The sequence below is a fragment of the Chiloscyllium plagiosum genome, chromosome 15 (assembly GCF_004010195.1).
Source record: "Chiloscyllium plagiosum isolate BGI_BamShark_2017 chromosome 15, ASM401019v2, whole genome shotgun sequence".
NCBI lineage: Eukaryota > Metazoa > Chordata > Chondrichthyes > Orectolobiformes > Hemiscylliidae > Chiloscyllium > Chiloscyllium plagiosum.
Genome location: NC_057724.1, coordinates 65,250 through 89,380, shown reverse-complemented (window position 1 = coordinate 89,380; position 24,131 = coordinate 65,250). Strand labels below are relative to the sequence as shown.

At 41.8% G+C, this 24,131-nt stretch overlaps 1 protein-coding gene across 2 annotated transcripts in view; it reads left to right on the top strand.

Moving 5' to 3' along the window:
• The window catches only part of zgc:66455 (uncharacterized protein LOC393502 homolog), a 62,665-nt gene that overhangs the window by 29,259 nt on the left and 9,275 nt on the right, over window positions 1-24,131 (top strand). The window contains exons 8-13 of one of the 2 annotated variants that reach the window (XM_043704233.1): window positions 1,533-3,083; window positions 4,351-4,451; window positions 4,551-4,615; window positions 14,032-14,192; window positions 17,986-18,135; window positions 19,041-19,544. In XM_043704233.1, coding sequence (XP_043560168.1) covers window positions 1,533-3,083; window positions 4,351-4,451; window positions 4,551-4,615; window positions 14,032-14,192; window positions 17,986-18,135; window positions 19,041-19,411 — 2,399 coding nt within the window. In that variant the 3' untranslated portion in view covers window positions 19,412-19,544. Of the gene's footprint in view, window positions 1-1,532; window positions 3,084-4,350; window positions 4,452-4,550; window positions 4,616-14,031; window positions 14,193-17,985; window positions 18,136-19,040; window positions 19,545-24,131 lie in introns of those variants that run through there. The other variant, XM_043704234.1, reaches the window with a different exon arrangement.

The window sequence follows — 24,131 nt, the reverse complement described above, 5'->3', positions numbered from 1 at the left end:
CCACACTCTCCCACCCCCCTCCCCCACCCCACCTCACCTCTGTCCAGTCCCCAAAGGAGGCTTCCACATCTGACAAAGATTCACCTGCACTTCCACACAACACCTACTGTATACATTGCTCTCTGTGATCCTCTCTACATTGGAGAGACAGGATGTCAACTTGCAGAACATTTCTGGGGCACGCAGCAATCAACCCCACTGCCCTGTGGCTGAACACCAACTCGGTGTCCCACTCCACTTAGGATATGCAAGTCCTTGGTCGCCTCCGCTGTCAAACTCTCTAGCCACCCAATGCCTGGAGGAGGAATGCCTCGTTTTCTTGGGGACCCTCCAACCACACTGCATCAATGTGGATTTCACCACTCGCTCGCGCGCGCTCTCTCTCTCTCTCTCTCTCCCTCCCTCTCTCTCCCTCTCTCTCTTTTCCCCCCCCCCCCCCCTTTTTCTTCCCCCAATGGTCCTGACACGGCCATGGAAAGGTTTCCTCTTGTGGTGGTGACTCTATGCAGCTAGGGGATTTGTTTTAAAGTTTGAGGTGGGGGGTCCCCTTTTTGGGAGTCTGAAGATAAATTATTTTTTTAAGGCTGTGCAACTTTTTTGGAGCACTCCATCTCCTGGTGGAAGGTTGTAAAATTCAATTATCTTTTTTATTATTTATTAGCTTCAGGATTGGGAATGCAGAATTCAGAACAAATTAGATTTGTTGGTATCATTGGAACAAGCTTAAGGAGCCGAATGGTCTACTTTTTACACTCTTCTGTGTGCTCTGAAACTTCTGTTCTCCTTTTTCCCCCCACAGATTGAGATTTGGATCCTACAGAATCGGATCTGGGTTAGTGTAGGTGATAAAATATGCTGGTTTGCTCAGGACCTGTAAAATATCCTTGTTTTAAAACTAGTCTTGATATGTTACTTTTGTTTGAGCAACAAATGGATGAGAATTCTCTAGCTATAGCTATGTTTACCATGAGCTTCTCTTGGGGAAAAAAAATTCATTATCATGTGTAACTTCCTCTATAGTTTGCACCTCTTGCAAGAATTGGGAAAATCTTCTTTAGTTCTCATATTTTTGAAAGCAGCTTTTTACACTTTTACTCTATTTACCTAACCTGACAGGGCTTGATACTACAGGAGAATAATTTTAATTTGACTGAATTCATGCAAAGGTCACATTGTTTTACAAAAATAGTTGTAACATTGCCTTTTAGTAAGGGAGTGTCTCTCCCCTGGGGATTTTTTTTTTTGAGGAATTGTATGGGGCCTTCAATGATACCTCCTGCTGAATTACTTCCCCCCCAGTTTATCCAACCCCATCCTACAAGGCTCTCCCACTGTAACTCATATTAAAGCCAATGGAGACTCAGTACCACATCCAGGGGTTTGTTCTGGGCACACTGTAACCAGAATCTAGACCAAATTGTTTTGAGAATTTGCACGCCCACTCGTGTTTCACAGCCTGTTTGAACCAACTTTGTGATGACCTCTTTGTTGGTTCCTCAGTGACAAACACCATGTCCTTTTTTTTTTGAAAGGAGGTTCTATGCACTCTCCCAGATGTTTCCATGTGAAATATCTGGATCATAACACTCCACTGGAATTGGAGCTACTGTCACCATCTTTCAAGAGATTCCAGCAAATGGATGTGGTTCATGAGACACCACAGAGGATTCACACCAAAAACTTGTTCCAGGCTGAAGTGATGGAACACCCTTTGCAGCTTCCTGGGAGAGAATGGCCAGCCACTAATTCCCAGCTCATTCCCAAATTGTCAGCATCTACTTCCGGCCTCTCCATCAAACACCAGGCAGCAAGCTTTGCAGGTCCACAGGCACACTATACCTCCTATCCACAGCCTCTCTTTACTGCAGTGCAATTCACAACACTCTCTGGCCAGCCAAGGCCTTCAGGAAATCGGCCTCATTTACCCAGCGCTTCACCTCTGAAGCCAACCAGAAGTCTACAGATGGGCAATGTCACTTCTGAATGGTTAAAGCTGCAAGTCAAAGGTAATGGGGATATTTCACAACCATCCAAGATTAAAAGGAACCCAGTGAACTGGAAGTTTGACAAATTCAGTAGTTTTACTGATGCTCCATGTCCGTGGCAAATCAGCTATTCAACTTCTTCAGGATTCTGGTCATCTTCCATCTTTCACTTTTTGGGGGAAGTAAATCCTACACTACATTCCTTCCAAAGTGATGCACTCTTAAAACTGCAAGTTGATGATTATTCTAGAATAAGTGTAAAGTTGAGCTCTGATTTCAGTCTGAGGAATTTTATCTCTGATTCCAAGCATCCAGCCATTAACCCTGCAAACATTATCCACCAAACACGATGCATTGAAACTCATCAAAGGAAGTACTGGGGGAGTTTGACATCTGATGGATTAAATAGAATGATGAGTCTGTTAAATTGGCTTGATCCTACTGAAGGAGAGGCAGAAAAGCAAAACAATAGAGTCCTGTCTGAGGTTGGGGTCCTCAGTCAGACAACCATTTGTGGCATTGTTAGAGGCCTTGCACATGAGGGCTTGGAGCATCTAAGGACAAAGCTATTAAAAACCTCATTATCATACGGACACGTACAGCGTGAAATCCAACACCATGTACCCTGTGACCCTAAAAGCACAATTGAACCCGGCAATGATAGAATGAGCAAATCTGTGCCCATCTATTCTGTTTGGGATGAGATGTTGCCACTTTTGTTAACTCCATCATTGGACAATGATTTGCGGATGAAGTCTGAAAGCTGGAATTTGTACAGTGAAAGTTTTGCTCAGACCATCTTTCATCAAACCCACACAATGGAACTTCAACTGATTATACCAACCCATGCAGACATGTCTTCCGTAGCAAATTCCAGTGTGATGACGACTGGAAAGGGATTTCTAAATTATGCAGTGGACTGGCAAATGTCCAGCCTGTGGCGAACTAGCCCCACTCTTGATGCAGCCCAATGGGCTGTTGATGCTGCAACCAATCCGACTGATAAAACCAGCCTTTTAGATGCTATCTACCCAGTGGAGCCATCCATGTCACAGAATCCAACATGGACAACATTGGCACCAAAACTACATGATATTGGCAAGTGCTTGTTTTAGTGTGATGACAAAAGGCTGAGTTTTAACAATTATATGTATTCCTTCATTGCATTTTTAAAAATTTGATATTTTAAAAAGTGCCACAAAAGAAAAATAAGCATAAGTCTGTTTCTAAAATCTCGAACATATGTACTGTTCTGGATTCAGTACTGGAATATAAAAGTAGCAAACACTGGGCATCTAGAATATTTTTAAAAGGCTGGAAATAGTCAATAGGTCTGACAGCATCTATGGAGAGAAACTGTTTCAGCTTTTGGCTCTTTTTTAGAGTAATCAATTCTGCTGTTTTGAACAATTCTATCAACTACGAGCATTTTTTAAACTTAATGGCTAGTTCACTTGAACAAATTTCACTCAAATCAATTCTTATCTCTCTAATTTTGAATTTGTGCTGGTAACTGCTTAGTTTCCAACAAACTAAATGTTGGGACATTATTGTAACAGTCATTAATGCATTGGCATGGTTTTAAGTGTAACAAATTTCTGATAACTAAAATTTTTGATTCTATTCTTAATAATTAAAAGTATGTTTATGGGGAGGAAAAACATGTTGGACAAAATCTTTGGGAACACTGTGCAATTTTCACCCTAAACACCTCACCCCATTCTCTGGCCAATATCTCTCTCTCTGTCTTGGGCTCTATGTAGTGCTCCAGCAAAGCTCAGCTCAGTATAAGCTGGAAGAACAACACCTCCTCTTCCATTTGGGGACCCTACAAACTTTAGGAAATAGAACTCAATATGTAGTCCTGAAGTTATTGAACTGTCATGTCCAAGCTACTGCCCATCCCACACACCAGGTCTTGTGATCACAGTCTGCTATTGCACACCATCTCCTTTAACAGCTATTCACCCTCCTAGCCAGGTCATGATCCACTTTTTTTTTCTGGTGCTCTCGCTCATCGTTTACTTTTTACAGCTATACCCACCCCAATCTTCTACATATAAACACTTTCCTAGCTACCATCAATTCTGAGAGTTACCAGACCTGAAATGTTTAACTTTGATTTCTTTTCACGGATGCTGCCAGACCTACAGGGCTTTTCCAGATCAGAAAAACAATTAATTAAGCTGATCCATTTTAAAATAGTTTTTATTGGGAAGCTCTGGTCTCTGTATTGCAGTATCTTGGAATAATGACTGCGGAGGAAGAATGTGAATCAACCTATTACAGGGATAGTGAAATTTTGCTGTTGGTTTCTCTCCTTTTCTGCATGATTAGTCTCGTTAAATGTTTTTAAAATATGCAGGTTCTTTATTGGCAGTATCTGCTGGAATGGAATTAATAAATGTTGTATACAAGAACCTTCAGCATTTAGAGAAGAAAGTTCTACAATCTGTTAAGGCTCTGGTAAGAATTTAAACTTCCTTGCACCCTTCCAACTGGGGAACAGGCAAAGATTTTAATATTTCCCTTTTGTTTAAAAAAACTTTTTTAAAATTTTAACAGATAATGGATAGTCTGGCATCATTTTCTCCTCCACTTAAGAAAATTCTCTTTCAAGGAGTTAGAAGGTAAGACTGTGTGAGAGATCTGAATAAGTGATATGGACAGACTACCTAGGACTGAACAAGATTCTGTCTAGGTCTGTCTGCTGAACTGTGGTGCACTCAAAATAGATTTACATCTTTGCATAAAGTATTTCTGCTTGTTTTTTAAATGGAGGTAATAAACTGGCATTAATTTATAACTGAGCAGATGGAAAGTTCTGTTTGAAAATGCGTTCAGTTTGTGATTTCTGGAGACCACCTGAAATGATTGTTGTTATGGAGTACGATATCATTGTCGGGTAACCATTTTGTACACTAGCCTCACTTGTAAACCCATTATGTTGGGTGAATTTGGAATTCTTGGAATGACTGTCCACTTACAGTCACAAGTTTTCTCAAATTTGTCAGTCAGATTAAGGTACTGGAGGCAAAGCTGTCAAACCAAGCAGACTGTATTTGCATTCTTGTTCATGCTGAAAGCACTTTTAGTTTTTACTAAACAAACTATGAAAGCATCCAAATCTTTGTTCAAGAAGGGCATAGTGAAACACATGCATACTGATAGTTATCAAAACAAACCAGGAAATGTTTCGAAACCAATTGTAAACAATTGGTTCTAGGCTTTTATAATTAAACCTCCTAATGCTGGGATTCTTGGATCTGACGGATATTCATCACCTCTCTCCAGCTCAGGAATCCTCCTTCCCCACAATCTTACTTCTCATGAGGCTAGAATTAAAGTGGAGATCCAACTGATGATTTTAATAACTGCACCATTGTTGGATATTCTTTAAACTGCCTGGGCCATAAGCTCTGGCAATCTCTCCCTCTGTCTCCCTGCTTTATTTTGGTTCTTAACATGTCTTTTTTAAAGTCTAACTCTGACTCGGCTTTTGCTCATCCAACCTATGTAGCTCTGTCATCTTTTTGTTTTATAAGGCTCCTGTGAAACACTTTGGGGCCTTGCATTGCATTAATAAATCTGTGCCATATAAATCTGTTATTTACCAACAGGGTTGTCAGTCTTTGTCCAAAGTACAGTTCTTGCCACCATTCCACTTTTTCAAGTCCAACTGAAGAGGTTTCCTGTCCTCATTGTCTCTCCTTGATATTTTATAAAATAAATGATAACATTCAGTTACATATTTCAACAGGTATGTGGACCAAGTCGAAAAGAAGACAGTGGTTAAGTCGTCATTTTACACTTTTTTTCCAGTGGTTTTTTTTTTGAGGGTTACACAATTCACCTGCTAACACTTTCTTTTTACAACTCAGACAAAAACACATTTTATTAATCTTCTGTAAATCAGTGGCTCCATTGTCTGCAATTGTCAAAAATCAAGCAATATCTGTCACTTGTAAACTACTCCACTGTTCTGGTCTACAAGTACCAGCAGTTCAAATGTCAAGTTCCTGCCTGATAAAAGAATTGTCATCAGGACTAGGTCATTTAGTCCCTCAATTGTACTCCACTGTTTGATCATGGCTGGTGTATTTGGGGTCTTGACTCCCTTCTGCCTGCCCGCTTTGTTTTAAAAAAAAACTACTTGCCCTTACTCTCCAATCAAAAATCTAACTCATAGAATTCAGTGAGCTAGCTTCCACTGCTCTCTGGTAGAGAGAATTCCATAGACGAACAATCTTGAGACACAAAAATCCCTTCTCATCTCTGATTTAAGTTAGTCTTGCTCTCGCTCAAGACTGTGACCTCTTATAGTGTCTCCTGCAAAAGGAAATACTTTCAGAATCCATGCTGTCCAGTTCTCTTGGATCTTTATAACCAGCCTCCCATTCTTCTAATCTTTAATGATACAGCTAACCTTCTCTTGCTAAGAGAGAATCCCTTCATCCCAGGAATCTGAGTCAGTTGTACAGCATGGAAACAGACCCTTCAGTCCAACTAGACTATGCCAACCAAGTTCCAACTCTCCTGCATTTGGTCTATATCCTTCCAAACATTTCTTTCTTACTCGTGTAACTATCAAATGTCTTTTTAAATGTAACTGTCCCTGCAACCACCACTTCCTCCTGGCAGTTCATTCCACACATGATCCACTTTTTTTAGAAAAAACATGTTGCCCCAACTTGAAAAGGTTCAGCAAAGATTTACAAGGATGTTGCCAGAGCTGGAGGATTTGGCTATGGGGAGAGATTGAGTAGGCTAGGGCTGTTTTCCCTGGAGCGTCAGAGACAGGGGTGACCTTGTAGAGGTTCATAAAATCACGAGGGGCATGGATAGGTTAAAGAGGCAAAGTCTTTTCCCTGGGGTCGGGGAGTCTAGAACTAGAGGGCATAGGTTTAGGGTTAGAGGGAAAAGATATAAAAGAGATCTAAGAGGCAACTTTTTCACAGAGGGTGGTACATGTATGGAATGAGCTGCCAGAGGAAGTGGTGGAGGCTGGTACAATTGCAATATTTTAAGAGGCATTTGGATGGGTATATGAATAGGAAGGGTTTGGAGGGATATGGCCAGGTGCTGATAGGTGGGACTAGATTGAGTTGGGATATCTGGTCGGCATGGACGGATTGGAACCTTCTCTGTACATCTGACTATGTCCTTTTTTTAAAAAAAACTTCCACCTCTCCCCTTTTATAAAACATACCCCATCCCTGTTTGGAAGCCCACCCACAGGGAAAATGCCCTTGCTATTCACGTTCTCTATGCTCCTCATGACCTCCATAAGGTTGTCCTTTCTGAATCCTCTCCAATTTAACAATATCCTCCCTATGCAGGGTGACCAGAACTGTGTACAGTATTACAAAGTGGCCTCACCAATGTCTTGTACAACCGCAGCAGGACATCCCAACTCCTCAATGATCTGAGCAATACATTCAAGCTAAATGCCATATTAACCCTCCTGTCTACCTCTGCAAATTTCAAAGAATTAAATACCTGAACCCCTATGTCTCTATGTTCTGACACCAGTTGAATGAACCTTCTCTGAAAGCTATCAATTATTTTTTTTTCTAAACCATGAAATTATTGATTGTCATGGGGTGGGGGTGTGAAACCATCTGGCTCATTAATGTTCTTCAGGGAAGGAAATTTGGCTGACATGTAACTCCAGACCTACAGTAAATGCTTGGCAGTCCTCTGAACTGACCTAGGAAGCCACTCAGTTGTATTGTGATGATGCTATGACTTTAAGAAAGTTGCTTTTGTTTTTGACCTCAAAAACAAAGATGCCAAGGGCTCCAGAACATTCTTAGTTTAACAATGGCAGGGGAGTGGCCAAGTCTGCCAGTTCAGTTTGTTTTTCTAGTTTGGTTTAGCTGTGGCAGTCACTGATGTTGGAGTCCAGGAAAGGTTGCAAGCTTCAGTGAATGTTTGTTTCTTGACCGACCTTCTGAAATCTGTTTTGGATGTTGGTCCCTCCTGCCTGTAAGAATCTGTTTGAATTTAACTTTTCCAAGGGCTGTGTGTTTATGGGACTTCACTGCATTGGAACTGCTCCTTAGTTATGTTGCTGTATCAGATTGATTTAAGTTTTCCAATGGTTATTCTTCCATTTTTTTTTTCATGTTTCACCTATAGTATTTAAATTCTGTTTTGCTTAAAGCAGAGTGGTTTGACCAGCAGCATCACACCTGGAATGCCCACTTAACATCTGCCTTTAAAATAAAAAAAGTTAGGATCTAGGCTACCTTTAAAATTTTGGGGGGATCTGACCTGATCTATAACCATTTCAATTGCTACAAAGTCTTAAGAGACACAAAACTCTATTGGCCACCTGGCATTGACCTGCAACAGGAAAGACTACTGTGGAAATAGTCCTGTTGTGCCCTGCAACATCCTCCTTACTAACATTTGCAGGCAAGTGTCAAAATTTGGGAGTGCTGTGTCTCAAACTTGTCAACAGCCTGATATACCCTAAACTGACAATAAGACTGGGCATCCGCAAGGCATTGTACACAAGCATCCACAGAATTGTACTCCAACACAATCTGTACACTTTTATGGTCTGGTATATCCCTCACTTGACTATCCCCACCAAATCAGGGATCAACACTGGTTCAATGAAGAGTGCAGGAAGGCATGTCAGGAGCAGCATAAAGAATACTTGAAATGAGGTGTCAACCTGGTGAAGCTATCAAACAAGACCGCTTGTGTGCCAAACCGAATAAGCAGCATGTACTACAGCTAAGTGATCCCACAACTAACAGATCGGCTCTAAGCTCTGCAGGCCTGCCACATCCAGCTATGAATGGTGATAGATAATTTAAATTGCTCACTCAAGGCTTCACACTGATCCCCTCAAAGATGGAAGACTCAGCTCATCGATGCAAACGATAAGGCTGACATATTTATTCAATCTTCAGCCGGAACAGCCAAGTGAATAATTTCTCTACCTCCTCCCATGGTCCCCAGCATCATAGATGCTAATCTTGAATCAAATTGGTTGAATGTACTTGGATATTAAGAAGGTTGGGCTGTGGAAGTCCATGGCTTTGTAATGTCAATCACCAGAGATGGAGGTCCAGGAAGGGGAGGGAGGTATCTGAGATGAACCAGGGGAATTTGAGGTCTGGGTGAAAGGTGTTGAAGTTGATGAACTGTTCAAACTCCTCGTGGGAGCATGAGGTAGCACCAATACAGCCATTGATGTAGTGGAGGAAAAGGTGGGGTTGGTGCCCATGTAACTGCAGGAGATTGACTGACTGTTCCACGTACCTGATAGAGGCAGGCATAGCTTGGTCCCATGCAGGTGCCCATGGCTACCTGTTTTGGTTTGGAGGAAGTGGGAGGATTGGATGGGGAAGGTGAGGGTGAGGACCAGTTCAGCCAGTGGATGAGGGTGTTGGTGCAAGGTACGGTTGGGAGGCATGAGAGGAAGAAACTGAGGGCTTTGAGGCCTTCGTTGTGGCGGATAGATGTGTACAGGGACTAGATGTCCATGGTGAAGATAAGATGTAGGGGGCCGGGGAAATAAATCTTGGAGGTGAAGGGTGGGGGTGGTGTCCTGAATGTAGGTGGAGTGTAGGATGGTGTCAAGGTATACAGAGATGAATTTAGTGGGACAGGAGCAGGCTGAGACAATGGGTGGATGGGCAAGATCTGGTTTGAATTAAGAGGTAGAAATGGGCGGTGTGGGATTCATGGACGATGAGGTTGGAGGCTGTGGTTGGGAGATCCCCAGAGGTGATAAGGTTGTGGATGGTCTGGGAGATGATGATGATGATGATGATTTGGTGATGCGACATGATGCTGTGGTCGAGGGGACAGTAGGAGGAGGTGTCTGCGTGTTGATGGCTGGCTTTAGCAGTGTAGAGGTTGTTATGACAAACTACCACTGTGCCCACCCCCCCTTGGTTCAGTTGAAGTAGAGGGCCCCATGTTGAGGGTGGCTGAGGGGGATGGTCAGGTTGAAGCAGTCTGTCATGGCAGGAGTAGAAATGAAGAGGTCAAGGGTAGGTAACAGACCAGCTTGGGGCTCCAGATGGCTGAGGTGTGTCTGAGGCAGGAGAAGGGGTCCTCGGTGGGTTGGAGTCTTGATTGAAAACCTGGGCCTGGAGGCAGTAGAAGAAATGTTGAATGTCTGTGTTGAACTCCATTATTGTGGAATCATAGAGGGATGAAGATGAGGCCTTTTGCTGAGGACTGATTGTTCATCCTCAGTAAGGGGGTGGTCTGGGGAATAGTAAACATGCAGTGGGACTGGAGCTAGGAGTGGGAGTGGAGACTGCCACTGGAGTGGATGTGGTTATGGGGTCAGGAGTGACTTCAACAGAAGTAGCGCTCACCATGGACGTGGAGTGGGGCCCGCACAGGTAGAAGTGATGTAACACATGATGTCAGCGTCACTGGCTGAGTTCTGGTGAGTTATGTCACTGGTGGTGGAAGTGACATTGGTAATGTAGTCATTGTGTTCTGGTGAGTGACATCTCGTGGGGGTGTGAAGGTGGCAGTGGCAGCAACTTCAGGGGTGGCAGTGATGTACAGAGTGGGTATCATGTCAATTGCTGGCTGGGGAGGTGGTCGTCTTCTCGCCGATCATGAGGCAGCATGGTCAGCAGTGGCTGTTGGGGCAGCAAGGGTGGAAGTGACATCATCGCTCATCACGGCAGTGATGGCTGGAGAGGCTGCATGGTGATTGGCCTCTGAATAGTTCCAGAGGCTAGGAGAAGGTTCTGGAATGGTTGAGGAAACCCGAGTTGAAAATGTGTTGCTGGAAAAGCGCAGCAGGTCAGGCAGCATCCAAGGAGCAGGAGAATCGACGTTTCGGGCATAAGCCCTTCTTCATTCCTGAAGAAGGGCTTATGCCCGAAACGTCGATTCTTCTGATCCCTGGATGCTGCCTGACCTGCAGCGCTTTTCCAGCAACACATTTTCAGCTTTGATCTCCAGCATCTGCAGCCCTCACTTTCTCCTCGAAACATGAAAGTTTAACTTGCGTTCCTTAATGTCCAATATCGTGGAGGCACCGCCTTTTGTTGAGTGTGTCAATTCATCTGAGGATGTAAAATAGCAGAGGTCCTTTCCAGGACTGGGAGAGTGTGATCCTGAGCTGAAGTAGAGCTGACTGCAAGGAGAGTAGGTGGTGGCACATGACTGCAAGTGTGGAGTGGAGGATCTGGAAGGAGAACAGTTTCCGAAGGTTTGATTTGTAGTATGTATGCGGTGTCCTGTTGGTCTGAATGTAGTCTGGAGTCCCTGCAGGATCAGTTGGTTCCATTAGCAGGCACTGAGGAAGGAGATACTGCTGTGATAGTGAGTCTGCTTTAGGACATGCTGAAGAACTTCGGGACAGAGATGACTACCTGGGGGTTGCAGAGAGACTAGGAGATCCTAGAGAGGGGGGAGAACTTCAAGGTAGGCATCCTTGGAAGATGCTTCGCAGTAGGGTTGAACTCAACTAGGTGAAAGTGAGGACTGGAGATCAGTGTGGTGCTGGAAAAGCGTAGGCAGTCAGGCAGCATCCGAGGAGCAGGAGAATCCTCATTTCAGGCATTAATACTCCATCAGAAATGGGGCTGAGAGATTAAATGGGAGGGTGGGAGTAGGGAGCGAAGGTAGCTGAGAGTGCAATGGGTGGATGGAGCAGAAAGATGGTGGACAGGTTAAGGGTGGTGCTGAGTTTGAGGCTTGGGACTGGGATAAGGTGAGTGGAGGGGAAATGAGGAACCTGGTGAAATCCACATTAATCCCATGTGGTTGTAGTGTCCCTGACATGTAAGATGGTCTTGGTTGTTCGTCAGTCATTTCAACTCCAGGACATCTCTGCAGGAGTTCCTCTGGGTAGTGTCCTCAGCCTAACCATCTGCTTTATTTAACTTCCCCACTTCCTCCCTTTTTTTAAAAATATGGAGGGGAGATCATCATTGTGTGATCGATGGTCAGCACCATTCATGACTCCTTAGATCCTGAAGTAGTCCATGTTCAAATGCAACTACATCCAGACAATATTCATGCTTGGGCTGACAAAGGGCAAATAATATTTGTGCCACACAAATGCCAAAAAGTCATCTCCAATAAGAGACAACCTGACTGAAATCATTGCCATCAACAGCTCCCAACATCTGTTGACCAGAAACCCAAATGGACTTGCCACAGAAACACTGGCTACAAGAGCAGGTGAGAAGCTAGGAATACTGTGGCAAGTAACTGACCTGACTGTCTAAAACCTGTTAACCATCTATTGGCCCAAGTCTGGAGTGGGATGGAATACTCCTCACTTCAGCGCCCAAGAAGCTTAACACTATCGAGGACAAAGCAGCTGGCTTGATTAGCTCCTCATCTGCTCAGTAGTAGCAGTTCAAGATACACCACAAAAATTCTCAATATCCTTTTCGCATAAAATCCCATGACATCTTCTATCTAGAAGAACAGGGCAACAGGTACATGGAAATGTCACCACCTGCCAGTTCCTATCCAAGCCACTCACCATCTGACTTGGAACTGATCTATGGTATATCACTTTCTTCAATATCACTGGAATTCTCTCCCTTAGGGCATTGTGGGTCAACCTCAGCAAATAGACTGCAGTCGCTCAAGAATGTAGCTCACCACCACCTTCAAGAGCAACTAGGGAGCAGCAATAAATGCAGACCAGCCAGCAACGTCCACATCTCGAGAACAAATGAATTTAAATACTTTTATTCTTTTAGTGCAGAGACAAACTGCTAACAGTATTTCAGATATTTCTAACCAAGGTTCTGTTCAACACTACCTCTTATATTCCTATCCCATTGTAATAAACACCAGTATTCCATTTGCCTTTCTAATCAATTGCTCTAAATTTTGATTCATGTAATAGGACAGTCTGATCCCTTCTACGTCCTAGAATTCTGAAATCTGTCTGCATTCAAATCTGCCCAAATAGAAACATTCGCATTTTTGTACTTTATACTACAGTCACCAAGTCTGGCCACCCTCTTTTTATCTATATATTTCACAGATCCCTTTCTTCTGTTTCTTGACAACTTGTCATTGGCAAATTTTAGCAACCATGCATTTGGTCTCTTTCTCCAAGTCAGTCATTTTGATTAAGTATTGGAGGCTCTAGTACTGATCCCTGTTGCAATGTGCTAGTTAACCTTGCTAATCTGAGCATTCTACCCCATATCCTACACTCTCTCCCTGCATTTCCCATGGCCAATCCACCTAACCTGCCCGGCTCCAATTGTGGGAGGAAACTGGAGGAAGCCCACAGACACTGGGAGAGCATGTAAACTTAACACAATTGCCAGAGGGTAGAATTGAACTTGGATCCCTGGCACTGAGGCAGCTGTGCTAACCATTGACACCCCATACTGCCCTTATCCATTTTGTTAGAAAAACGCTGGAGTAATTTAATGAAGCTTTTGTGGATACCATATTATCTTTTCTGACAGCATTTACTGTTTTATTGACTGGATGCAGGCAATCTTGAGACACCCTGTGAGTGATAACTAACTACACTTGTGAAATTTGCATCCACCTGAAAGTACAAGCCCCTCGCCCACTTGCTATGCCTGGAGAGAAACTTCTGGAAAATAGTACAATTTGAAAGATCGCTCAGTCCAGGGATTGATTCACTTTTAAAGACAATTGGTCCATATCTGATCTACTCAGTATTACCCTAAGCTGGATAGTTCCCTGCAGGATGGGCAATAAAATGCTGGCCCGCTAGTGATGCCCACATCCCATGAGTGAATAAAAGACGTAATAATTTCAGGAAAAACTGGAATCCATGATCTGAATCACTTGTGAACTTGGAAAGAAGGCTATCAAAATGATCTGTCTTATAGTTTGAATGAAAGTACAGATGTAAAATATTTTTGATTTAGAAGTGCATGTTATTAAACTAACTTCTAACCAGACATCAGAACAGAATTAAATGGTTCACATTGTTACAATGGCCCAATCTATGACACTATGATAACCAAATTGATGGACCTCTAAGAAGTAATCACCCTGTACAGTATGTAGTAGCAGTAACTTTACCATTTTTCTTTTGCAGGATCAATTCTTCAGGTCTTGCCATTGATTATCAGCTATACTTTGGTCTCAATGGAGAGAACATCTCCCACTCGCTACAGATTCACTTGAACAAGTTCTTGAACAAGTCAATGGTTAACTTAAGGAATGGAAGAATCTACTTGTCTTGGGTTTTGGTTGGAGGTAATTGAAGGGTTTCCAATTTCTCAGCCTTCAATTGAATGATAATGAATGGCTAAAAGGATTTGCCCTGTTGAAATTTTATTGTAAATAATCCTGTTTAAGGTACTGATTTTAGATCTTCTCCTGTAATAAGAAAACCATCGCTAATCACCTGCCTCAATGGGTCAAAAGCTCCACAATAAATATCCTTAATGCACTTTTTGTTTTAAATAGACACTCTCCAAAATCTTATTTTTCAAGTTCCTAATAGTCACGTGTTTAGTTTGGAACTGAAGGGATGAGTCTCAAAGATAAGTATGTTATGTCACTTTTTATCCACTTCCTTCAAATGGATGTAAGACTATATAAGTCATATCCTAAGATGTAGGAGCAAAAGTAGGTTATTCAGTCCAAGTAGAAATATTGTTTCACAATGAAACCATGTTTTTATGTTGGTGATAGTGTAGCTGAATAGCTCTCCTAGGTTAATGTGTCTGAATATGGATAAAACTTTCTGGATTAGTGGTGCTGGAAGAGCACAGCAGTTCAGGCAGCATCCAAGGAGCAGTGAAATTTTCCTATGGATAAAACTTTGTTTAGTTTATGATCATGAGCTTTTGAATGGAAAAGTCTTATTTGTGACGGCATTTCCTATAGTTTGACTCTCTTGTTGGAAGGTGACAGTTCATGTATCCTGGAAATGAACTATTTTGCTTTCTTGCAATGGATTAATATTGCCAAAAGCTACTTCTCAAGAAATCAAATGCATCCACTTGTTTGAGTGCCATCTCAATGCAATTTCATGTTTTTGAATCCCTACAACTGAGGCATTGGATTTATTCCAATAAATACAACACATTTGTTGCTAGTCAGAAATTGTGAATTAGAATATTGCTAAAGTCTACAATTTGAACATAACTGTTTAAATAATTTTAACACTTCCTGATGAGCGTTGTCTGAATTTGTATTCAAATGCAGGCTCCACATTCTGACAAAAGGAATTTGGGCATTGCACAGAACTACTCTATTAAATAAGCTTGGGACAACTATTCCTGGTGCATTGAGTCTGCTTTGACCAGTCAGTCAGTGCTTATTCAGTACAAATTGTTGTCCCCTTTTGATATTTAGTATAACAGGATCCCTCCTGACGGAGGAGCACCACTTCAACAGCTGGTTCCATCAGCAATGCTCCAGTTCAATTCCTAGGGAATAACTACCACCCCTGGAGAATTTGCGGAAAGAGACATTTCTTTTTAGTTAATGGATAGAAAGAGTATGGAGACCTGGCAGGAAAGTGGGGTTGAGGCCAAGATGAGATTTATCTAATTCTATTGTCACTTGTACTCCAGTATAAGCATACAAGTGTACAAAATTATCATTTACCAGCACCACTTTTCAATTTTATTATAATTTTGCAAACAAAAAAGAGCTGAAAAGATGAAAATGTCCACATCTGTTTTTTTGGCCTGGAGTCTTGGAAAGCCACAAATATCAAATGGATTCCTGAAAGATGACCCATTCTTCCTGATGTTCCAGCCTCAGACAAATAAAAGGCTGTGAATTCACAATTCTGCGATGGATTGTTTTTCTAAAAAAAACATAAATTGTGAAAAAATTTGCCAATCTGAAGATTTACCACCTGCTCTCCCCTACCCTTTCCACACCCCCCTCAAAAAAAAACACTCTTACCCTGTTCAGAGGATTAGTTTTTACACACAGCAAGATATGTAACATGTTCTTGTGTTCAGTTTCAGGTACTTTTTTTCTCACTTATTATTTTTCACCTTCTCTTAGAAAACAAGATTAAATCAGCATTAAGTGAAACCACACGTCAATCTGAAATAGTTTCAAGGTAGCCTTAGTAACACTTTTAGAATTTGTGTGTTTATAATTCTCAGTTGAAACGAACAAGTTTGTAGGATCTGGTGTAAAAGCAACAATAAACCATTGAACATTGGTTCTGTTTTGATTTGCAAATATTTGTCAATTAAATTTGTGCTCCCCAAGGAGTGGTCATTTGCAAAGTAAATAGAAGTAATCTTTCCATTAAGAATTTATTCATTTTGCAGTGTTCAACAAACTTGGTTACCTTTTAAATCATTTTTGTCTAGCCTTGCATTTAGTGATTTTGCTACACTATTACAAACATTGTACTCTAGATTTTGTGACTTCTGTTGCACAGTTTCTGATCTGTGAATGGGTTGGAGGCTCCTATCTTATGGCTTGTACTGTAGTCACTTTCTCTATTAAATATTGCCTGGTGTCGCTCAAGTTGTGTTTGTGGCCTTACAATATCAGCAGAAATGGATAAAAAGGTTTTTTTTTGGCTTCTGTTATTCTGGTTTTTTTTTCGGGTGAGCTGAGATCTCTCTTCTGTTTTCTCTTCCAATGCTCTTCCATGATTTGGAGATGCCGGTGTTGAGCTGGGGTGTATAAAGTTTAAAAGTCACACAACACCAGGTTATGGTCCAACAGGTTTATTTGGAAGCTCTTCCAGACGGCCTTCAACAACCATCTCCCAGTTGTCATTATGCACTGTCCATATTCTGCTTGCGGAGGTTCAGGTGGTGATAACTCAGTGGTCAGTTCATAGTCCGTACAATTACTTAGACAATGAATGTAGCTGAAGCAGTATAGGTAGTGTTGGCTCAGCAGAGTCTAGGTTGAATGAATTAGCACACCCTTTTAGAGTCTGAGTTGTTGATAGTGTCAGGCTAAAGATACATTCAAGTCTGTGAAGGTGGAAGCTGTTCAGCCTTTCTGTCATCCAATGTTTTTTCAAGCTCTCAGCACTGTGGAAGAGTGCACTGAGCATGCACACTTGTTAGATTCTCAGTTTAGTTTAGTGTTCTAGTCAGGTGGTGGTTATTCTACAGCTTAGGACCCCATCGTACTGATTTTTAAAAAATATTGCACCTTTCTTTGTTTCAGCATCAAGTGATAGGGCCCTCTTGTGGTACAGTGGTAGTGTCCCTACCCCTGGACCAAGAGGCCTGGGTTGAAGCCCACTTGCTTCAGAGGTGTATACTAATGTCTCTGAACAGGCTGACTTTTAAAATGTTAACCTATTTTTCTAAAAAAAATTGCTGATTTTTTTTTAGAGCGGTGATGTATGACGTTTTGACTTGACTCGACTCCAGCACCATATTAACAATGCTGAGAGACATTCTGGTTCATAACATTTTGTTTTCCATAATGAAAAGGGAAGGTGACATGTTCTCCCTCCAGTACAACTCCAGTTCTTTGTCCACTGTTTCTCACTCTGACATCTCTTTTTTTTTTAGATTAGATTAGATTACATTACAGTGTGGAAACAGGCCCTTCGGCCCAACAAGTCCACACCGACCCGCCGAAGCGCAACCCACCCATACCCCTAACCTAACACTATGGGCAATTTAGTATGGCCAATTCACCTGACCTGCACATCTTTGGACTGTGGGAGGAAACCGGAGCACCCGGAGGAAACCCACGCAGACATGGGGAGAACGTGCAAACTCCACACAGTCAGTCGCCTGAGGCGGGAATTGAACCCCAGACTCTGGTGCTGTGAGGCAGCAGTGCTAACCACTGGGCCACCGTGCCGCTTCTTGTAACAAATGGGAGCAGATCCCTTGCTTCATTGGCTGGTTCTGTCACAGTGACATTAGCATCCCAGGTGGGACTTTTTTTTAAACCAGATGTTGAAAGGTGAAATTCATAGACGATTCAAAAGGAAAACTCTTTCTTTGTCGATTTTAAATTGGAGTTGAGGGGTTAAAGGACAGCAGATGAAGTGCTGCTGCCGATCTGTCACTCAATGTTTTGACTTTTACAGATGTTGATGAATGTCAATCTGAAATTGCAGCATGTAGCAAGGAAGCAAAATGTCTGAATACTGTTGGCTCATATTTCTGCCAATGTGAAGATGGATTTGAAGATCGCTCAATGGGACACAGTCACATTTGTATTGATCCACTAGAATTGGGTATGTACATTCTTCCATCTTCTCTATAAGATGAGAGAATCCTTGTGGAATTACACTTAAACCTGTACATTTAACACTACATTTTATTGAAGTGAAAATTTCCTTCACTGTGTAGATTGACACCAATCCCACTTTTCAGTTTTGCTTATCTTGCTAAGGATGAATCAGACACCATCTAATGCTATTTAAGTAATCCCTTTCTTTCAATTGTCTGGTTCAGAGCAGGATTCTGTGTTCCAGTTCAGCTGGCATTTTAATTGTTAAAAATATTTTACTGCCTTTTTAGTCAAAATAATGGATAAAATCCCTTTTTTTGTTAAAAACATGCTCTTAAGATTTTAGTTGAGTGAGGAAATTGTCTTTTGAGTGAATCAAAACCGTTGCTTGAAATCAAATCCTGACTGAGTCTCTACTTGATTATGGTTTTAATTTTTTGTCGTTCTGCCTCTTGCTGGTTCCAAAACTCTGGAGTATTCGGTTTTTCTTTTCCCTGAAATACCTGAGTCTTTTCTCCCTGGGGTAGGTCCACAAAAACAAACATTTTTATCTGTCAATTTTACACCCTAATAATTGGCACAAGGAATAAACTCCGATCAAAGAAGGGTGTTTTACAATTTGCAGAAATTGAGCACGATGGCTTAAGGTTTGAGTTGTAGGAACTATTGTGACAATTAGTGTCTTGAATGTGGAGGATGTGAGAATACTGAGCTGAATTTTGCCCTTTTAGATACTAATTTGATAGCTCTAAATATTCAGCAGCAAAAAGTGACTTCTTCAGCCTGATGTCCATCCTCGAATGTTTTAATGTATATTAATTAACATAATGTAGTTAGAAGAAATAGAATAAAATTTCTGAATAAAGAAACTACTAGATTGGAAATAATGGCTTTTTTCTTTTTTTTTAGATCCTAGGTTTTGGTTGTCTTTTGGTTTGCAGGAAATCCTAATTGGTTCTGCTATATGCACATTCCTGCTCTCAGCTGTGATATTGATTCTGTGCTTTGTGATATATAAAAGATCACAGAACAAGTACTTCAGAGCTTGTGACATAAATCTAGGTGGGGTGGCTGCAAGGTCTCCATTGTCCTCTGCAGGTGAATTGGAAAGTGAGGAGTCGCTGGTTATTATTCCCCACAGGATTTCCAGCTATGTATCATTCACAAAATTTCAACCAATACTTGAAGAACCAAATGGACAGGAAATTGATTCTGATTCTGAGTTGAGCAATCCATATGAAATGAAACCCCAGCCTACATTTAGGACATTTCACTTGTAAAAGGCCAAGCTTCAATACAGTTTCATGCAATTCAATGTAATCATTGTTTTAGTTAAATTTGTTTTGCTGTTCTCTTTCAAATGTCCTGTAGAACTGCATAAATTGAAAGGTGTCAAATACCTTCTTTGTTTATGAATTATCCAAAAAAAATTAAAATTGGTGATTCTTTCAAGTATCTAATTTTGTTGGACTTCTAACTGAATTTGCATGTTTCATGTTGTGGTATAGAAAAATCCCTGACGTTTTTAAAAAAAACTGAGTGCTCTTTCAAAACTTGTTTTATTTTCCTTGCATAGTCATGTAGTCAGATGTACAGCACAGAAACAGACCCTTCGGTCCAATCCTGACCAGATATCCCAACCCAATCTAGTCCCACCTGCCAGCACCTGGCCAATATCCCTCCAAACCCTTCCTATTCATATACCCATCCAAATGCCTCTTGAATGTTGCAATTGTACCAGCCTCCACCACTTCCTCTGGCAGCTCATTCCACACACGTACCACCCTCTACGTGGAAAAAGGTGCCCCTTGGGTCTCTTTTATATCTTTCCCCTCTCACCCTAAAACTATGCCTTCTAATTCTGGACTCTCCGACCCCAGGGAAAAGACTTTTTTAATCTACTTATCCTATCTATGCCCCTCATGATTTTGTAAACCTCTATAAGGTCACCCCTCAGCCTCCGACGCTCCAGGGAAAACAGCCCCATCCAGTTCAAATCCTCCAACCCTGGCAACATTCTTTGTAAATTTTTTCTGAACCCTTTCAAGTTTCACAACATCTTTCCGATAGGACGGAGACCAGAATTGCACGCAAGATTCCAACAGTGACCTAACCAATGTCCTGTACAGCCGCAACATGACCTCCCAACTCCTGCACTCAATACTCTGACCAGTAAAGGAAAGCATACCAAATGCCTTCTTGACTATCCTATCTACCTGCGACTCCACTTTCAAGGAGCTATGAACCTGCACTCCAAAGTCTCTTTGTTCAGCAACACTCCCTAGGACCTTACCATTAAATGTATAAGTCCTGCTAAGATTGCTTTTCCCCAAATTTATCTGAATTAAACTCCATCTGCCACTTCTCGGCCCATTAGCCCATCTGGTTCAGATTCTGTTGTAATCTGAGGTAACCCTCTTCGCTGTCCAGTACACCTCCAACTTTGGTGTCCTCTGCAAACTTACTAACTGTATCTCTTATGCTCACATCCAAATCATTTATGTAAATGATAAAAAGTGGTGGATCCAGCACCGATCCTTGTGGCACTCCACTGATCACAGGCCTCCAGTCTGAAAAACAACCCACCACCACCACCCTCCTTCTTCTGTCTTTGAGCCAGTTCTGTATCCAAATGGCTAGTTCTCCCTGTATTCCGTGAGATCTAACCTTGCTCATCCGTCTCCCATGTGGAACCTTGTCAAGTGTCTTACTGAAGTCCATATAGATCACATCTACTGCTCTGCCCTCATCAATCTTCTTTGTTACTCCTTCAAAATCAAGTTTGTGAGACATGATTTCCCACACACAAAGCCATGTTGACTATCTCTAACCAGTCCTTGCCTTTCCAAATACATGTACATCCTGTCCCTCAGGATTCCCTCCAACTTGCCCACCACTGATGTCAGGGACACTGGTCTATAGTTCCCTGGCTTGTCCTTACCGCCCTTCTTAAACAGTGGCACCACATTAGCCAACCTCCAGTCTTCTGACACCTCACCTGTGACTATCAATGATACAAATATCTCTAAGAGGCCCAGCAATCACTTCTCTAGCTTCCCACAGTGTTCTAGGGTCAACCTGATCAGGTTCTGGGGATTTATCCACTTTTGTGTTTCAAGACATCCAGCACTTCCTTCTCTGTAATATGGACATTTTGCAAGGTGTCACCATCTATTTCCCTGCATTCTATATATTTCACGTCCTTTTCCACAGTAAATACTGATGCAAAATATTCATTTAGTATCTCCCCCATTTTCTGCTGCTCCATACAAAGGCAGTTTTGCTGATCTTTGAGGGCCCCTATTCTCTCCCTAGTTACCCTTTTGTCCTTAATGTATTTGTAAAAACCCTTTGAATTCTCCTTTTAATTCTATTTGCCAAAGCTATCTCATGTCCCCTTTTTGCCCTCCTGTTTTCCCTCTAAGTATACTCCTACTTCCTCTATACTCTAATGATTCACTCAATCTGTCCTGTCTATACCTTACATATGCTTCCTTCATTTTCTTAACCAAACCCTCACTTTCTTTAGTCATCCAGCATTCCCTACACCTACCAGCCTTTCCTTTCACCCTAACAGGAATATACTTTCTCTGGATTCTTGTTATCTTATTTCTGAAGGCTTCCCATTTTCCAGCCATCCCTTCACCTGCGAACATCTGACCCCAATCAGCTTTTGAAAGTTCTTGCCTAATACTGTCAAAATTGGCCTTGTAGTATTTGTAGCAATTACAGTTTAGACAGTGGGGAACTACATCAGAGGACACATGTCTATGGTAAGTCAAATGTACGAATGAATTTCCTTACACTAGTCAATTTGTTTAAGTGTGGCCAGAAGATTCATCCAATTGCAGGTCACTTTCTCCCTGGTTCTGAAATTGCTTTTATCCTGGACTTATTCCTGTACCTACTGACCAATTAAAGTTCTAATCTTTCTTCCTCTGGTCATATCCTGAATTTTCTTCCAGGCCACTTGTTGATTGCAAGTCCAGTGCTGACAGCCAATTGATTTTATAAAGCTGTGACACGATGCTTTTTCCTTCTGTTTCTTTCCTTGACCAAGAGTGGTTTAGATTCACAATTTTGTTTTTAAAGCTGATGAATATTGCATCATTAACTAGTGTATATTCTTAGTAAGAGGGTCTAAAGTAAACTAATGTCTGAATATTTTCAGGCAGTATATTGCGTTTGATTTTTCACAGGGTGTCAATATCACCGGAGGCCAGCATTTTGATGTCTATCCCCAGCTGCCCTTTGTGCCTGCTGTGTCGTTCTATTTTAAGGTTGTGGCTGGTCTGATTGACTGAACTCCATTTTGTCTCCAGAATGTTTACCTGGTTCTCCAAGCAACAATACCACCTGAGGCTACCTGAAGTGGAAAACACTTCTTCAGGAATGCACTCCACACTTGAGACATTGTTGAGATTGCAGAGGTGTAGGTTAAGGCATCTGAACGAGTGCGCAAACATCAAAAATATATTATATTTCCCTTTTTTTTGTCTTTCCCCACTCACCCCACGTGTGACAGTTGGTCATGCATTAGACTTGGAGAAAGTGAGGACTGCAGATGCTGGAGATCAGAGTAGAGAGTGTGGTGCTGGAAAAGCACAGGGTGTCAGGCAGGAGCAAGAGAATCGATGTTTCGGGCATAAGCCCTTTGTCAGGAATCATGTCTTAGACTTGCCAATAATCTTTGAAGCTCATCAATGTAGTGAAGGTCAGTAAAACCTCGATTCTGAAGGGCTGTCAAAGATGGGCGCTTGGGGGGAGTCAATAAGTGCATTCCAGCTTCTGACCTGTTATAGCTGCAGTATTTATGGCCCACGCAATGTTAGTGGGGGATTCAATGCTGATAAAGCCATTGAATATCGGAGAAATGGTTAATTGGCTATCTGCAAGGAAAATATTAATTGCTGCAATCTTTTTGGTTTGATGGAAAAATGGTGCTTGCTGTGCACAACACTTGCATCTATTAATGCACATTGCCCTCTATAGGGCAAGAGTGGCTCTTCAACAAACTGCATTGAATCCTTACTGCAAAATGAAAAGCTATATGGGGAAGTGCCCACTAGATTAATAGCCAAATCCAGAAAGTGGAATGGAGATATGCAACAGTGTTTTTTGTTGGGAATTTGCTAACAAAAATTGTAGTAGTAAAGTACACTTTCAGACATGCAAAGTTGTTTTGCAATATTGAAAGCAATTATTTCATTAAAAGTTCCCTTGCAGTTGAATAGACTAATCCAAATCTTGGTGTGGTTGAGGGTAAATTCATGCTCTGTGTAAATTAGTAAAGCTACAGAGACATGAGGGAGGAACTGGACAGAATTGACTGGGAGAGGAGCCTAGAGGAAAGATCGTGGAACAGCAATGGTAGGAGTTTCTGGGAGACATGGTAAAAACCCACCCTTAGGAAAAATAAACATGCTAAAAGGAGGGAGAGGGCAGTCAGAGACAGCATAAAACTGAAAGAGAATGTATACAAAGGACAGTGGGAGGGCTACGAAAATCAACAGAGGACAACAAAAAAGGCAGAAGAATGAAAAAGGACTGCAAGAGTTTCCTTTAGATATATCTAAAAGGGCAAAAATGAGCATTGGGCTGCTGGGAAATCCTACTGGAGAAGTAGTAGTGGGGAAACAAAGAAATGGCAGAGGAGCTGAGCAAGTACTTTGGCATCAGACTTCACAGTGGAAGACATGAGAAACATCCCAAAGATTCAAGAGTTGGAGAGTAGAGACAAGTATGGTAACCATTACCAAGGTGAAGGTGCTAGAAAAACAAAGGTCTGAAGATTAATAAATCACCTGGACCAGATGGACAACACTCCAGAGTTCTGAAGGAAATAGCAGAAGAGATAGTGGAGGCGTTAGTGGTGATCTTTCAGGAATATATAGAACATTACAGCTCTGTACAGGCCCTTCAGCCCTCGATGTTGCACCGTTCTGTCATACTAATCTGAAGCCCATCCCACCTACACTATTCCATGTATGTCCATATGCC